Source organism: Anser anser (assembly GCF_964211835.1).
Source record: "Anser anser genome assembly, chromosome: 3".
Lineage (NCBI taxonomy): Eukaryota > Metazoa > Chordata > Aves > Anseriformes > Anatidae > Anser > Anser anser.
This window is the reverse complement of record NC_139722.1, coordinates 105,231,948-105,249,187: the sequence shown is the minus strand read 5'-3', so window position 1 is coordinate 105,249,187 and position 17,240 is coordinate 105,231,948. Positions and strand designations below refer to the sequence as shown.

Sequence of the window (17,240 nt, the reverse complement as noted above, 5' to 3'; positions counted from 1 at the left end):
CTGTGTATTCACCAGGTTGTGTATCTATGGTGATCCAACATGATGTCAAACCCAACATCATACTCTTAAATTAAGAGTGGGGAGGGGAGGAGGAGGCAGGACTTCAGAGGACCTTAAAAGCAGATACTCTGCTGGACTCTGATCCAAATTCACTCCGTATTCCTTGTGGCGCCATTTAGGAACTGTATTGTATAGAGCTGAATCCAGTGTCTGGTTTTGTGCGTGAACTTTGACTGCAAATATCCGTACCTGCAAGAATATTTTAGGGCGAATATTGGCTATTATATAGCTGCCTACCAAATTCATATGGCACTTTGGTAAATGTTGGTTGTATCTTCTGTGTCTGGATCTTCACTGTGGAATGAGAGCTCAAATAAATCTCTGTTTATAGATGTATAATCCTATAGGTGTGTAATATTTACATACAGTTTTAAGATCAAAGGAGCAAGGTGCTAGATAACAGTTACAGTTCTGTAACTGGAGGAATGATACTTTCTTGGATATGCATGGGGAAATCTGTCTAAGTTGTCCTAGTTGTAACACTAAATAAGGAGTCACAGAAATACAGTTCCAATTAGAAAACTTCAGCATGGCTTTTAAAATGCAATCTGCTTATACTTATATGCCAGTTGGAAAAAAAACTTTTCCCTCTTGAGAGAGCAGAAAGGTGTAATACTACTCTGAGGATAAAGCAGTGGTATTGCCATCTGTTACAAGATACTGTCATCAGTTTAAGTCACAACCAGGCAAAGTTAGGCTCCTGCAAACTGATTTAACATCTCTTGCTGAATCAGAAAGGATGTCTGTAAAAGTGAGAGCAACTTAGCTCCAAAAGGGAGACAGCAGAATTGGATATTGAAGGCACAAATTGAAGAATCTGACTCTTGTGCTTCAGTTGGAGCTAGAAGTTTCATCTAGAGCTGCATGACTCCGCAAACTGAAAGTTTAATGGCAGTTAATGAGCTTTGCATATTGCTGGTTTTATGGGAAGCATTTCCTTCTTCATCAGGGTGACTTTGCTAAGAAACTTTTCCTCATTTAAAGCTACACCCTTCCTTTTTTAATCTCCTCATATATTCTTTTCTCCTTGATTTTCTTAAGGCCAAGATCAGGCAGCAAAACAGAAGAGAAGACCCTTAAATCTCTGGGTAAGTACAGGGCATGGCTGTCCTAAAATGAATATTGGAATCCTGACCCATGGGTGGCACTGTGAAAGTCATGTTGAAAACTATTCTGTAACTTTTTGCTATTCCTTGATGTGCTCAGATGGCTAGTCCAGAGCCCTGTCAGTGGGAGATGTGTTCTGATGATCCAATGGAAATAACTCCAGTACAGGGTTTGAATGGCAGTAGCTGGAGGAGTACCTTGGGGTCCTGGAAATACACAACAGGAAAAGAAAAGATTCACCCAACTCTTCCTCCTCATGTTCTTTTCTACCTTTTTTTTTTTTTAAATCCCCCCTGCATACTCTCTAATGATACGAAGATTAGAGAAAAACAAGGCATTTCACATGAACTGAGAAATGCTCCCACTCATTCCTCCCATACTTGGAGGAGGAAACCTTCACTCAGAACAGTTTCTGATCCTGAACCAAACCCCCTGAGATATGAAGTAGATTCATGAACACTGTGTATTTTTACATTGGGAGAAATAGTGATAGTGAGTCCATGTGCATTTTGCATTTACAGATTAAAATAAAGGATCCAGCCTATGCAGCAATTGTCTAAACTGAGATTTCCACCCTGTTAAAGCACAAGTCTAAACCAAATGCTGAGTAATGAATTGAGGCTTCCATTTTGCAACAAATTTACCTTAAACTACATATGCTGTGTTTATTATTACAAATACATTCCCCTACTCTATCTGCAAATGTTAGTTCTGCAGATTCAGGTTGGGGTAGGAGTTGCCTGTTTTTTTTTTTTTTTCCCCTTGCATTATGACTAGCAATAAAAAAATCTGCAAGACAAAATAGGGTGTCAGTTGCATCTGTGTTAGCAAATACTTTTAAGTTGAAAACCTCAATGACACCATTGCTATTTCTTTGCCATCTGTGAGTTTGTAGTGATGGGAGAGATAAGAGTTTAACAGATAATTTTGCTGATGCAGAAAAAGGGATGAGATCCACTGGTCTCTCAGCTCAGTGTTAACTCTGCCAAATAACGAGCATATGCTGTAGCAATGATTACTTTATTGCTGACATGCAGCAGGATGCTGAATGCAACTAGGGAGAAGTATTGCTGAGTAAGTAAGGTGACATTTTTGCTGGATACATTCTGGACTAGAAATGAGCTATGCTATTAAACTCTCTCTCATCGACCTAACCATTCAATGGGGAAAAAATCCTGATTTTAAAAGTTTTTTTTTTTTTTTTTTTTTTTACTACTTGACTATCTATCACATGATTTTATCATTCATGAAGCCCTGTAAGGAACATTTAGTTTTCTGCATTTTAACAGCTCTGCTAAAGAGTATTTCAGAATGAGCTGCACTGTTCTATTCCCTTTAAGAAAACCAGCCCTTAGTGAGTCTGCCCAGAAAATGAGTTGATCTGCTACAATTTATAATGAAACTCATTTGGGAGAATGAATGCAGCTTTGAGAACATGATTCTATTTTTAGTAACACTCTAGCAATCCTGAGCTTTTCTTCAATGCCCTTTAAAATATTCCAGCAAAGTCGAGGAAACATAGCTACATGCCTTTGTAGAGGTATCAATCAAAAAACAGGAGATATTTTAGAAAATGAGAAAAAGAGGATGCTTACTAAAATCAAAATGGCAACAGATAAACTTTTGGGCAAGGGCAATCTTAATTTCTCTTCTCAATCCAACACAGCTACTGATGCACCTGAAAGTCAAGCTGAAGTGCCTCTACACTAATGCACACAGCATGGGAAACAAGCAGGAGGAGCTGGAAACCACAGTGCTATTAGAAAACTATGACCTGATTGCTATCACAGAAATGTAATGGGACGAGTTCCACAGCTGGAACACTGGAATTGAGGGCTACAAGCTTTTCAGAAGAAATAGGCAGGGAAGGAGGGGTGGTAGTATAGCCCTCTATTTTAAGAAAAGGATAGATTGTGAAGAGATGCCTCTGAGAAACAGCCACAGACAGGCTGAGAGCTTGTGGGTAAAAGTTGAGGACCAGTCTAATAAAGGACACCTTGTGGCTGGGGTCTACTACAGGCTGCCTGATTAAGGGGAGCCTGTTGCTGAGGCCTTCCTGTCTCAGCTACAAGAAGCATTGTGCTTGCAAGCTCTCATCCTGATTGGGATATCATCCACCTGGATGTCTGCTGGGAAAGCAACACAGCAGGCTGTAAGCAATCCAGAGAACTGCTGGAGTGTGTCAAGGAGAACTTCCTTGTCCAGGTGTTAGACAAACCAACCAGAAGAGAAGCATTACTGGACCTGGAGCTCAACAGTGTGAACTCATTAAAGGGGTTAAGACTGGAGGCAGTCTGGGCTGCAGAGACCACTCATGCCCTGTTTGAGTTTGTGATCTCAAGGAATATGGGCCTGGCTGGCAAAGAGCAAAGGCAGGACCCTGAACTTTAGAAGAGTGAAATTCCAGCTATTTAAAGATCTAGTGGATGAGATCCCCTGGGACACTGTCGTTAGGAACAGAGAAACTGATCAGAGCCAGCAACTCTTTGAGGATGCTTTTCTTAGAGTGCAAGAGCTCTCTATCCCCATGTGTAAGAAATCAAGCAGGGAAAGGCAGGAAACTGGCATGGCTGAGCAAGGACTTGCTGGTCAAACTGAGATGTAAGAAAGAAATGCACAGACAGTGGACGCAGGGACATGTGGCCTGGGAAGAGTACAGGGATGCTGTCAATGTGTAGGGATGAGATCAGGAAAGCCAAGGCACGGATAGAACTGAGCTTGGCAAAGGATGCAAAAAATAACAGGAAGGAAATCTATAGATACATTGGTCAGAAAAGAAAGGTCAAGGAGAATGCACCCCCTCTGATGGATGAGAAGGGAGAACTGGTAACAACAGTCATGGAGATGTCTGAAGTACTCAACAAGTTCTCTGTCTCAGACTTCACTGCCAGTCAGGCTTCCCATGTCTCTTGAGTCCCTGAACCTCTAGGCTGTGGCTGAGGAGGCAAAGTCCTTTCCACTGTAAGCAAAGAGCAGGTTTGAGACCACCTGATGACACTGAACCGGTACAAGTCTATGGGGCCTGATGCCATGCATCTCTGGATCCTGAGGGAGCTGGCTACTGTAGCTGCAAATCCACCCTCCATCATATTTGAAAAGTCCTGACAGTCAGGTGAAGTCCCTGGTGACTGGAAAAAGGGAAATAGCACTCCAATTTTTAAGAAGAGTAGAACGGAAGACTCGATGAACTACAGACTAGTGAGCCTCACCTCTGTGCCTGGAAAGATCATAGAACAGATCTGGCAATCCCAGACATGAGTACAGGCTGGGAGAAGAACTCATTGAGAGCAGCCCTGCAGAGGAGGACTTGGGGGCTCTGGTGGACAAAAAGCTTGACATGAACCAGCAGTGAGCACTTGCAGCCCCGAAGGCCAACTGCGTCCAGGGCTGCATCAAAAGAGACATGACCAGCAGGGCAAGGGAAGTGATTGTCCCCCTCTACTCTGCCCTCATGAGGCCCCACCTGGAGTACTGCATCCAGGTCTGGGGTTGCCAGCACAACAAAGATGTGGACCCATTAGGGTCATTCAGTACTTAAAGGGGACTTGTAAAAAAGATGGAGAGCAACATTTTGCTAGGTCAGATAATGATAGGATAAGAGGGAAATGTTTTAAACTAAATAAGGGAAGATTTAGATTAGATATTAGGAGGAAATTCTTCACTCAGAGGGTGGTGAGGCACTGGAACAGGTTGCCCAGAAATGTTGTGGCTTCCCTGTCCCTGGAAGTGTTCAAGACCAGGTTGGATGGAGCCCTGGGCAACCTGATCTAGTGGGTGGCATCTCTGCCCATGGTAGGGGAGTTGGAACTGGATGATCTTTAAGGTCCCTTCCAACCCAAGCCACTTTATGAGTCTACTTACCAGGAGCTGAGGACTGAGGCCTTTATCATTCAGTAGACCTGAGTTTGATGGCAAACCAAGAAATGTCATTTCTGCTGCCAGAGCAATATAGTATTACTCCATCCATCTAGAGCGGCCATGTGTTATTTGCCATTCTCATGCACAATGTATTCGTATCTCATCAGAACTCCGGACACTGGAACCCATCTTGCCTATTCCCCATCATCACGTTGTCTGTAGCGTGAAGTCTGCTGGACATTTGTATGAACCTGTACCCACATTAACAGGTCTGCCTCTCAGCCAGGCCAAGGAGATGGATCATCTCACGAGCCCTCGCCTTCTGAGGGATGATGACTGGAAAGACAGCAATGGAAGGGTAAGGACTATGGGTAGGGGTGAGCAGGCTTCTTTTTCAGTGACTGGTCAGTGATTGCTTCAGTGACAAGATGTCACTGAATATCATAATCTTTCTCTGTTGTGGAAGGGGGAATCCAGTTTCACTGTTGCAGAAGACACTGGGAGATGATGCTAAGGCTAAGTCAGAAGCATTCTTTATTTATGAAGGACGATTTAGGGCAGATCTGAATGGCCAAGTAAGTCATGAATCAGAGAACATGCATGAAGTGTATGCTTGGAAGCAGAAATTATAATGTTGTGTGTAAGCAAGGCTGCAAAACAAAATGGGAGAGTAGCTTTTCCTTGGTATCATTGCTGTATCTCACAGCTGTCTTATTCTCCATTTTCTAATATGTTAAGACCAGTGTTTCTTAAACTTTTTTCCTCATGACTCCTCTTTTGGACTCATCTATTCTTAAGGAGCAACTGAGTTCTTCAGAAACAGAGAAGGGAGAAACAGCTGCAATTACTGGCTGTGAGCATGAAGAAGTGACAAATTACCTCTTATTGCTGCTTATTGCAGATGGCTTTTACTGCCCTGCCATGGCCTGTAGGAATTGAACTGTCTGTTCTCTCTGAGCACTGATACGGCCCTCTTGCTTTGAGCAGGTCTTCATGACATAGCTTGAGAAACGGTATTTTGGACCAGTGGAAGGATATGGAAATGGAGCATTATACACCGTTGGGTATAATTGTATGCTGAGATGAGGAAAATGAGGAATCGTTTTGAAGCTATTGGGATGTTTGTGGAACTGCATTAAAGACCGTGACACTCTACAACTGTATTCCTGATGAGGTGTCACGTATGTTCTTCATGTCCCTTGATGTATTTCTATTACAACCAGATCCATGTTACCATATCCAAGTCAGCTCAGGAGAAAATGCGCCAGAAGCGAATGAGAGAGATGGAGCTTTTGCGAAGAGAGATGGAGAAAGAGAGAGAGAAGTTGCAGCTCTCCACGTGTAGCAGTGACCCTGGGATTACGGCCGAAGAAGGTAAGTGGTTGGTATAATTGTGAGCCTGTTTTCACTTTTCGGTGTTTATATTGTTTTGTAAATGTATATGGAATCAAACTGGAAGGCTGTTACGCTTGCATCTGAGTGGAATTTATTTCTATTTTCCAAAGAAAATTACAAAGGCATGGAGTTTCTTGCCTGCAGCCCCTAGTGAGTCAGTCACAGAACACAAATAACACCCCTCCCCCTGCCTTCTCTTACCACGTTTTGCAGACTGGATAATTCTTGCAAATAACATTTGGGATTTGGCCTCTCTCTAATTGAGAGTAGGTTATAGGAAAGGTGAATTGGTAAGTCCAAAAAATGCTTTTTAACTGAGCTGCAACCTGGAAGAACAGAAATTAAACTATTTCCTATTAAAAGATAAAAGAAGATCTTTCTCGCTTGATGGAAATGATTATCCTGCCCCCACCATTCCCTGCTGAGGAGCTTGCATTGCTGAGCCATGCCGGAGCCCTCAGCAAGCACTCACATTTTACCCACATGACTTCACAGCTTTACTGACTTAATTGTAGCTGACAGGCTCTGATTGTCCTGCAGCATGCACTACCACAAGTGCTGCAGCAGCAAACTGAAGAAGTCAGCACTCAACCCAAGGGCATCAGACAAGGTTATCTGCTCTTTTTCTTGCTATTATTTTGAGAAATGGTGGTATGGAGTGCTGAGGTGGGAGCCCCAGAAATGTAGCTTCCCTATCCAGTCTCTGAAATAGGAAAACAAAGGAAAGACAGTGCTGAGTTTTCCTCGTTTCTTCGGGAAAGCATCACTATATTCTTTGATTAGTCCCGGGTTAGCATGTAAATGTTATGCTTGGAGTTGTTTAAAACAACAGATGATGTTACCCAACTCCAGCAAAATTTCTAGACATTTTTAAGCCTGTAGTCACCCTGTCCAGCATTCTACTTACAAGGTGTGTTTCTGTCTCTGCAGGCTTTGGCCTACTACACATCAATGGGACAGTTCCCATTTCCTCTAGCACAAGCAATGCATGCAGATCGAGCATTGGAACCACCCTGAGGAAGCGGGTCAACAGACCTTCCTTGCCCAGCATCCCCGTTATCAGCCAGGACAGTGGCTTCCTGCGCCATTCCTCAGGTGAGCCCGCTCTGCTGCAGCCCCCTGTGCCACCTCTTCCCTCCCACAAAGAACACAAACTGCTCCTTCCCCAAACACAGATGGGAGCTCAGGTCCAGATCCTGTCCTGTCCAGGACCGAGAGCAGGCCCACTTGGAAGCTGCTCCAGCTTGATGATACTGGAGCAATTGGTCCTTACAGATCCACTGGAAAGTTTAGCTAAATAAAGCAGTGGTAAAGTAAAGTGGTAAGCTTGTACTGACTGTCTAAAATATAACTCTGGTTCTGGGTCAGGACAGTATCTTAAACAGGGAGGCAGCTGTAACTGTAGGGCTGAGCTCTGATGCACTCTGGCAGGGTGTGCCCACTGGGTAGCACTGTGACCAAGTAGCCACTCACTCTTCTGGCCCTCTGTGCTTCTACCTGGCTCTCCAGCCAGCTTTTCTGCTATTGCAGCAGGGGTTGTCACTGCATGGAAATTAGCAACTTGGTGCAATTCTGCTATTTCACCTAAAAATGCTTAAAGGCTTCTAGCTTCTAGCATACTACCACATGCAACACGAACTGGGCATGAACAGTGCCTCTTCTGTCACCTTGCCCAAACAACTGTGGCTGTGTGTAGCAGGTGACATACAGGAGAGGCTACCTGGGGCTCCCAGGCTGCTTGCTACCTGCAATAAATATACAGCAGATGGCAAATACATGGAGATTGTCATTTCTACTTTGTGGGTAGCCTACGTTGTATTATGATTATGAGTTAAGAAAAAGGGAGCTAGGAATGAAACTTCAAATGGCATCTTCTAGTGGTGCTACTTATTAATTTTCAAAATTGATCAGAATGAGCCGGACCTGACTCTCCATTCATATTGAATATATATATGTAGTTCTATGTATTCATACAGTAACATCGCTAATATCAGTAAGATCCAAAGTTAGGCCCATTTGAGCATTTTTGTAAAAAGTGCTGCTGATGTTACAGTTCTTCCATCCTCCATATTTTGTAGAACATACAAGGTAATTTAAGAACTTTATAAAGTCCATATCAGTTCATCTAGACTCTTGCAATATTTATACTCAATACTTTCAGACAATTCAGGTGTTTTCATCTAGACTTTGCAAAATGAGCTTTTGAGTGAAAGATATGAAAATTTTGAAATAGTTTTTATAACAAATGCATTTGTCATCTAGATTTTCTTATACCTTGCATATTTATCATCAAGAGAGCGTGTTTGCCAACAATTTGCATTTATATTTACATATTTTTATTCTCAATTCACATTTGGAAGGCTTTTTGTCATGAGTATCTAGACTGGAAATTGCATTTTTTCCATAAGAGAAAGCTTAGGCATTGCACAGTTTGCAAACAAGTACATTTGATGACAAATAAATTTCACCTCAGCATCTTTGAAATACAGCCAAGTGGGTACCACTGAAATAGAAAATATTCATAACAAACCCCATAAACTTCTACATTCCCAAAAGTATGTTAAACTGTATATATACTCAGCTGCCAGCTGTCTAGAATACTTGAAATAAATGGAACCTGAGGCACTGCCAGATCTAGAGAGTAAGGTACTGTGAGATACTACAGTTCCCCAGTGGTTGCTCCTTAGGGATTTGCCTGAGCAAAATCCTACAGGAGCTTACCCTTAGTGTTGCAAGTCCTGCTGGGTGGTGCTGGCTCCCACTGACAGTGAGCCCCACAGCATTATAAATCTGCAAGCTGGCTGTGGTACCTGTAAGGATTTGGGAGCTGGTTGCATGTGTGCAAATTTCAGGTTTACAGAAGGAGCTAGAGCCCAGCGTGGGGTGGCCCAGCGTGGGGAAAGCAATGAGCCAGACAGCAGAGAAGTCTCTGAAGGCAACGCCAGCTTGCGCTCATATGTAATCTTGGCTAGGAGCTTGGTTTGCAGTCTGCACTGTGCCTGTGGTGCTGTGCCTTGCCCAAGGGTATGCACTGCCTGCGTCTGACCCTCTCCCTACAGCAAACTCACTGCCGGCCATTGCTCTGGGCTCCTTGGAGTGGGGAGAGGAGCCTGAGTGTGGGGACGCCTGGGAAACCAGACCCTTCTCTCACCCGGAGCAGGGGCTGCTCGATGCGCTCACATGGCTCAGCAGCAATGACTGGTAAGAAACCTCTCTCTTCACTCCTTTTCTCCCTCTCAGTTCAAAGGTAAGTTAGAAACAGTTTCTTCTAGCATCTCTGGGCCTAGGCAGCCCAGATATCCAAAGAGAACTCATGAAACCACTACAAAGTAATCGTGGTGCAGTAATATGGTGTCATCCTCTTATTTGACCTGGTCTGTAGCAGAGCTACAGCCACAACAGGTCCATGCTGTCTTCTAGCTTTGCCTTCTGCTCCACGTAGCTGCAAATGAAAGCTTAGGGGAAGAGAGGTTGCTGAACAAGATAATTTGCCTGCTGACGGCATGAGCAGTCTTGAGTTTAGAGATTTGGGTGCCTCAGGATACTGACTGAGGTGAGACTGCATAAGGAGTTATCTCTGGTCCTGCTGCTGGCAGCAGCAGCAGCAGATGGAGCCTTCCTTTGACCCAGCAGTGCCTACGGGGAGTTCCTATTTCTGCAAAACAGACTGAGAAGTAGTGCAGAGTTGCTTGGCCCCTCATTTCTCCTGAGGGGCTCATGGCAGAAGAAAAGGAAAAAGAAAAAAATAATCCTTTAGGAATCTTGCACTTTTAGAAATAAACTTTCCCCCTTGCTGTTTAATATGGGCCAAATGTGTTTTGTTGATAATCATAATTTATCTTGAAATTAGATGAAGACAGGAGGAGACTATGAATTTCAGGTGATATCGGGTATCTTTCTGATTTGTGGGTCTGTGTACACTCACCACGGCTCTGTTCACACCAGGATAACCATGAATAATCTTTTCAATTTTTAAAGCAACCTCCTTGCATGGTTGCTTTGCTTTGCCTCTCCCCCCCCCTTCTCTGCCGCATCGCACAGGTGCTCTGTAAGGTGCAGAGAGCTGCTGCAGGTGTGGGGAGACCGGGTTACACTCAGAGACTTCGGTGGGGATGGGTTCCCCATCCTGCCCTACAGCCCTCTGTGCCCCCTGGGAGGAGGCTGTTGTAGTGAACCAGTGACTCCACTATGTGCCTTCATCCAGCTCAGGTCCTTCACAAAGAAAGTTATGACAGATTTTTTAAATAAAATGTTGCTGCTTTGGGTGTCATTTTAAGCAGGGATTTTCTGGGAAATCCATCGTTTTGGCCGCTCTTGCCCAGCTGTGGAATCTTTTAGGATGAACTGCTTTCTTTTTTTTTCTGCCCCCCCTCCCCCCCTTTTTTCTCCTGACTGCATTGCAGGGTACAAACTCAATTACGGAGTGGCAGTGCAGACTCTTACACCTGAACTGCTCTCTGTGGATGGGAGGGGGAGGAAATGCCCTCAGTAACCACCAGATGGGACTGTGTTGCAGGGCCAGGGTCCAGGGAGGGTGCAAGATACAGAAACATGTCACAGCCTCCAGGTTTCTGGGAAGCAGTGGCACAGGGACTTCGTGTGCCAGGGCTTTCAGGGATGCTGTCTCATTTAATAGCCAGAAGTTAACCCATCCACTCTGAAACCATCTATTTGCCTTTTGGATTTATGTATGCTTTTCACCACCACAGCGTCCAGTGGCAGCAAGTTCCATGATTTAGTTTAGTGCCGTATGAGAAACACCTCCCTTTGTTTGAGCTGACACCCCGGTAATTTCAGGGGGTGCTGCCTTATTTTTGGGTGGTGAGAAAAATCAATCATTTTTGGTAATTGCCTTTCAGGCAGCTGAAGGGGAAAGGACTCTTCAGCATCAGACGCCTGGCTATCTGCCACTCAGAAATCCTTCTTGGTAGACTTCATGATGTTACCTTGGCAGTTACCAAAGAGGTAGGAACATTGTTTTTAACTGTGTCCCACATACATTGTGCATGGGGCATAGAGTAGATATGTACTTGTTCATTTACATGTGTGCTCAGTGTCTGCCTTCATTACTATTTTTAGATGGCATTCCTCTAATAACTATGTCACCTATCTGTGTGATCTGTTTGTATATATAGCTACATTTGCTGGTATGTAGGGTATCTGTGTCTCTCATCTTTGAGCTAGGAGTCATAATGCAATATACAAATGCAGAAAGTGAGGAACTCATCAGGTGATTTGCCACAAACCAAATCTCTGCCCAAGCTGTAATTAAATGCTGCAGCTTTTGCCTCTCAGCTTCCTCCTACTTCCTCTTTTTCAGCATCTTGGTGATTGACTACAGGTATTTATTTTCCTGTGTTGCCTGATGATCTCTTCTTCTTCCTTTCTGTCTGCCTTTTGGTAATTTGCCCTTCCCGTTGATCCATTACCTCTATGTGCTGGTTGAATTTTGCATTGCAGCCACTGGACACTTGGAGCATCCCAGCTGTGTGTGTGCTGGGCAGTTGAACACAGGATTGCTGCCTCATCATCAAGTTCACAGAAAAGTCCCAATCTAAGCTCCTTGGAAATGTTTGTGACAGAATTTCCAACTCAGCATTTGTTTGTGGCCTTGTACTCTGTACTCTCGTACATGACTGCCAAATATATTAAATTTTCCTTTGCTTGCACAATACAGTAAGACTTAGCTCCTTTCCATTAAAGTCCTTGTCTTCTAGCCAGTACCTAATGATGTTGAAGGCCTGAATGTCCCTTGTGTTGGACTCTTCAAACTTTTCTGTTTACATATGCAAGACTTGGATTCTTCCAGTCTGAGATCGGAGTTAGGAGAAGACCTTTCAGCTTAACTCATCTGATGGTGACGTTACTTTTATATTTCTGAGGAAACTCCCTCCTTTTTGCTGCATACACTCGTGTGCAGAGCCATTGTTCAGCTTTCATTTCACTCCAGTCTCCAGTCCCAGATTTTTGCTTTCACAAGCACTTCAAGCCCTCATGTTGTTTCCTTTTATTATCAAGCACAACCAAGTCTGGCAGAAAGAAACACTGGGCTGGCCTCCAAAGTAGCTTTTGAATGAATCACCTGACTCCTCAGATGTTCCTTTCTTCCCCTTGTAGGAGAGCTCTTTTGAAGCAGGGGTCACTCCAGAGCAGCACTGAAAGCTAGAAAAACCTAATGAAAGCAGCTGTAATTGCATGTGATCCTTCAGGATCGTTGAGTGCCTCAAGTCCAACAGCTAGGGTTCTGAGTAGACAGAGCAGATGGACTCAAGTTCCTGTTGTGAATTAGTCGACTGTAGACCTGAACCTATATTCTCCATTTCCTGGGTGGGCATTCAAATGGCTGGTGTTACATATTTGGACAGGAGGAAAGTGCCACTTTTCCTCTATCTTGTCTTTATTAATTATGCTTTTGTAGTTTAAAATCAGCTCTCACATTCTTTATTTATGTATTTCCTTTCAGTAAAAGGGCTTGAAATAAAAGCAGTGTACATTGTGGGCAAAGTAGCATAGCTCTGTTTCACATAGAATAAAGTGTGAAACATAGAATAAACGTATTTCTTAGAACTGCAGTCTCATTGAAATTAGATTGTCAGTGGGCCTAAGCCACAGAAGATGCTGGTATTAGATGTTGTTTTTCTGTGCTTGTGATCTTCTGCTCTTATGTTCCACCTGGATACAGGAAAAAAATTTCATAGTGTTTCCTGGAACTTCTGTCCAGAGAAATTGATTTTCTTTACAAGATGATTCTAATATTTCCCCTCATGACTTCCCTAGGTGAACAACCTCCGTTCAAAGGTGTCTCGCTTTGCAATCAACACTCTTGGAGAACTTTTCAGGATCATGAAGAAACACATGGACCAGGAGGTGGAGGAGGTTGCTCGGGCTTTACTCCAGAAGACCGGGGACTCCAGCGAGTTCATTCAGAAAGCAGCTGATCGATCCCTTGGTGTTATGGTGGGGAGTGTGACTCCTGCACGAGCAATGGCTGCTATCCTGGCTAGTGGAGTCAAGTATGTGGTTGTTCTCTTAGTGATATCCTTCACCTTAAATTGTATGGTAGGGGGGACGGATGGGATACAGACAGAGAATGGGAAGAGGGAAAGGTTCTTTCTATTGTGTCTTCTGTGAAGTCAGTGATTTTAATGTCTGATCATCCTCATTCCCTTCCTCTTGTCATCTGCTTCTGCCATGCTATAGCCTACTTATTTTCACAGTCTGTCAACACTGTCTAGAAGTGGTGAATGATGGGGAGGCAAAAGTCCCTGCAGAGATTGGTAGTACAGTCTTGTGGCTTTGCGGGGAAAGGGACAATGGAAATTGCAGCAGTGAGTGCCCTTTGATATTTCATAATGCTAACCACAGAGGCGCTGGGAAAAAACATGCATCATCATTATGCCATTAACTTGAGAGACAGGGATGCTAATTGCTGGGACTAGAAGCACACATGGGAGGATGGGCTGGGTGCAGCACAACCTGCTCAACAAGTGCAGCTCCTGCTGAGAGGAGCTTGTTTGACCATTGCGTCCTCAGAGCTACACTTCCTATTCGAACTGATGCCGAGTGTTGGCTTTGAGATGGTGAGTCATTCCACAGGCGCCTTCACAGGCAGACTCCCATGAGATATCTGAAGCAGATGCTGCCTTAAAATATTAGTGCTGTCTCTGATAGTTTTGAATAGGCACCCTCTAGGAAAGACAACCTGGCTAAAATGACTACTACCCTCCCTTTCCTTAGCTTTTCAAAAAGTGAGGAAACGTAACTGTTGCCAAGCCTCAAAGAACAAACTGCATTGCTGCATATTCTTCAGATTCGTGCTCCACAGAGTTTTTTCTGTTGTTTCGAGGGTCTGTGGGCTTGGAGATAAATGGGTGGAATAAGTCCCAGTCCTACTGCAGCACTGTCTGTGATGGGAGCCCTCTGATGAGTCAACATGGATTGTCTTTCATTTTCCTCTTTCTCAAGGTCAATAATTTCAGGAAAGAAATTAATTATCAAATAGTCCAGGGAGATTGAATTCCTTCCTCCTCCCTGTACATAGCTTCTCTCTTTATCTGAGGGTAGTATTGTCTCCTGTTGGTAAAAACTGCAGCAAGGACTCATGCCTGCTTCCACCAGCAATGACAGAGACCATGTTGTGACCAAGACCTGCATTTCTGTCCTTCCCTTTCCTTCTGCCAAATGCTTGCTCTTGTTTCCAGTCACCGCAATGTCCTGGTGCGGAAGTCTGCAGCTGAACACCTACTGACTGTGATGGAGCAAATTGGAGCTGAGAAGCTCCTGTCAGGCACACGTGACAGTACTGAGCTGCTGGTTCACACGCTGGTGAAGCTTGCTCAGGATTGTAATCAGGACACAAGGTGAGGATCTTAATTTTACCTCCTAGAAACTGAAAGGTGTATGATGTCTGGCCATGATAAAGCAACAAAAGAGTGGAAGGTAAAATAAACATTAAGAAAGTTACTTCCTAGTGTGGATAATGGTGTTTAGGGAAACAACTGTACCGGATAACATGAGGTTGTCCAGCAAGAAAGACCACTGCCAAATTCCTGTGACTTGAATAACTCTTTATTCAGATCAGCTGAGCTCAGATTAATCAGTCAAACAACTTTGTTTGGTCCTATGTGCTCAACGAAAAGCTGAAGCATTGGCCACTATTCATTACATGATGATACCAAGTATTTTTTTCTGGTAAGGTTAAGACTCTCCTAGAAAAATTCCATTTGTCTTCAAGCAACGTGTTCAGTCTTTCTAAATCCCTTCTGCAGATCTAATTGCTTATGCTATTCACAATATTTTCTTTCTATCTGTTGTATAATGTTGTTGTCTGTGGCTGAACAAATTACTGATTTCTTCTTGAAGATAGCTGTAGTTTCACAGCAGGTTATAAAAATGGTAACATCAACAATACAAACAAAAAACCACCCTTACTTTGACTATGGCTCTCAATTCCAATTAATAGGCGGCAAGAACACACAAGTAACTTACTGTATACCTGTACTATAGCATAGTAAATAGTAAATGTGAGTTGATTTGTCCTAGCTTGTCTGCCAGTAAAAGGAAGGTAAATTTTTGTACAGTGGCAGCAAGACATTGCAAATTAATCATGGCAGCAAAGCAGATGAACTCCAGTCATCCCATAGGATCCTTCGATCCCACAGAAACAATTCCACAATTTCACTGTGAAATTGTACTTTCCTGTTGCCCTGTGTCCTCCAGTGCTTCTTGTGTTCAGCTGGCAGCATTGCATAGAGGTGCCAAGTGGAGGTAAATATCTCTCTTTGCTGAGTGGATAATAACTTCTTATGAAAGTACTGCATGTGAGAATTCAAAATATCAGCATATTCTATTAATCCCTTTCTTTTTTTATGCACAAAATGAGGGAGAAGATGACTAATATTCTGTAGCAAAAACAGTTATTCATTTCTCTCTTCCCTGTATTAGGTTTTATGGACGGAAAATGCTGAATATATTGATGAGTCATCCAAAATTTGATGGGTATTTGAAACAGTTTCTCCCCTCACGTGACTTGCGAGATGTTATGGCAACAATTAAGCAGAAAGTAAGTGCTTGGCAGGAGAGATGTCTCCTTTATGCATGTCCTGATGTTGCTAATATGAGATTTAAAATATTAAATCTTTCTTTATGTCATTCTTCTTCTGTTGTATTATTTTGCTCCTGGAAATGAACTGTTGATTCTTAGCACGTTTGTCAGCAGACAGTGAGGGAATTAGTATGGTTAGAAATAAAGTGGGTATATGCTGATATCAACAACAAACAGGAAAGGGAAGTAAGAGAAAATGATTTTACCCCCCTCCATAAAAACACTCCCCCCCAAAATGCCCCGTTGCCCCTCTCCCCCAAAATGCAACAGATGAAAGAAGTAATTGTGCCAAGAAATTTCCCATATGTACAAAAGATACACAAAGCTCTCATAATTAGTGGCTATATTATCTGTATTCTAGGAATACTGCCCTGATGTCATGCTGTCTGCAACTACCTGAAAGGAAGTTGTGGGGAGCGGGGGGTCAGCCTCTTTTCCCAGATAACCAGTGATAGGACTAGAGGGAATGGCCTTAAGTTATGCAAGGGGAGGTTTAGGTTAGAAATTAGGAGACATTTCTTCTCAGAAAGAGTGGTTAGGCATTGGAATGGGTTGCTCAGGGAGGCAGTGGAATCACTGTCCCTGGGGGTGTTCAAGGAAAGGTTGGAAGTGGTGCTTAGGGACATGCTTTAGTGGGCGACATTGGTGGTAGGGTGATTGTTGGACCAGATGATCTTGAAGTTTTTTTCTAATATATATATTTTTTTCTAATAGATTTTTTTCCTAAGTATTTTTTTCTTAATGATCCTATTCTATTCAAAGAAGCTCCATGAATTCAGCAGCCAGTGGAAAATCATCCCCATTTTTTTTTTCTATCTTCTCCACTTACATTCTAGAAAGGAATGTGTCTTCGTGCAGGAGTGGAGAGAGTGAGTGTGAACCAAATCAACTCCCAACATAATGGGCCAACCTCCAGAGAGTCCAAAAGTTTTCTGCTATTCTCTCTGAGAAGGCTTGTTCCCTATCAGTTTGCATTATTCCCATTTGTGCTTATGACTAGTGATTTTATAAGATTTTATACTGCCAGCTGTTGTGGTAACACCTACAACCTGCATTAGGTTAGTGATAACAAAACCTTCAGTAGACATCTCTGAATTTCTGGTCCGTCTCTCTCTCTCTAAGTTACAAAATGTGTTCCTAAGCCTATTTTTGTAGCTGTGATCCTAGTTAAAATCTTTGTTTTAAACAAATGCTTCCCTATTTTCTCTTTTATAAA

The 17,240-nt window shown here is 43.2% G+C and overlaps 1 protein-coding gene across 6 annotated transcripts in view; it reads left to right on the top strand.

Moving 5' to 3' along the window:
* Positions 1–17,240, top strand: part of TOGARAM2 (TOG array regulator of axonemal microtubules 2) — a 60,059-nt gene that overhangs the window by 30,833 nt on the left and 11,986 nt on the right. For all 6 annotated transcript variants that reach the window (XM_083827825.1, XM_083827820.1, XM_083827824.1 and 3 more), the window contains 9 exons: positions 1,102–1,148; positions 5,193–5,383; positions 6,249–6,399; positions 7,351–7,515; positions 9,480–9,621; positions 11,280–11,385; positions 13,198–13,433; positions 14,622–14,780; positions 15,865–15,982. In XM_083827825.1, coding sequence (XP_083683951.1) covers positions 1,102–1,148; positions 5,193–5,383; positions 6,249–6,399; positions 7,351–7,515; positions 9,480–9,621; positions 11,280–11,385; positions 13,198–13,433; positions 14,622–14,780; positions 15,865–15,982 — 1,315 coding nt within the window. The remainder of the gene's footprint in view (positions 1–1,101; positions 1,149–5,192; positions 5,384–6,248; positions 6,400–7,350; positions 7,516–9,479; positions 9,622–11,279; positions 11,386–13,197; positions 13,434–14,621; positions 14,781–15,864; positions 15,983–17,240) is intronic.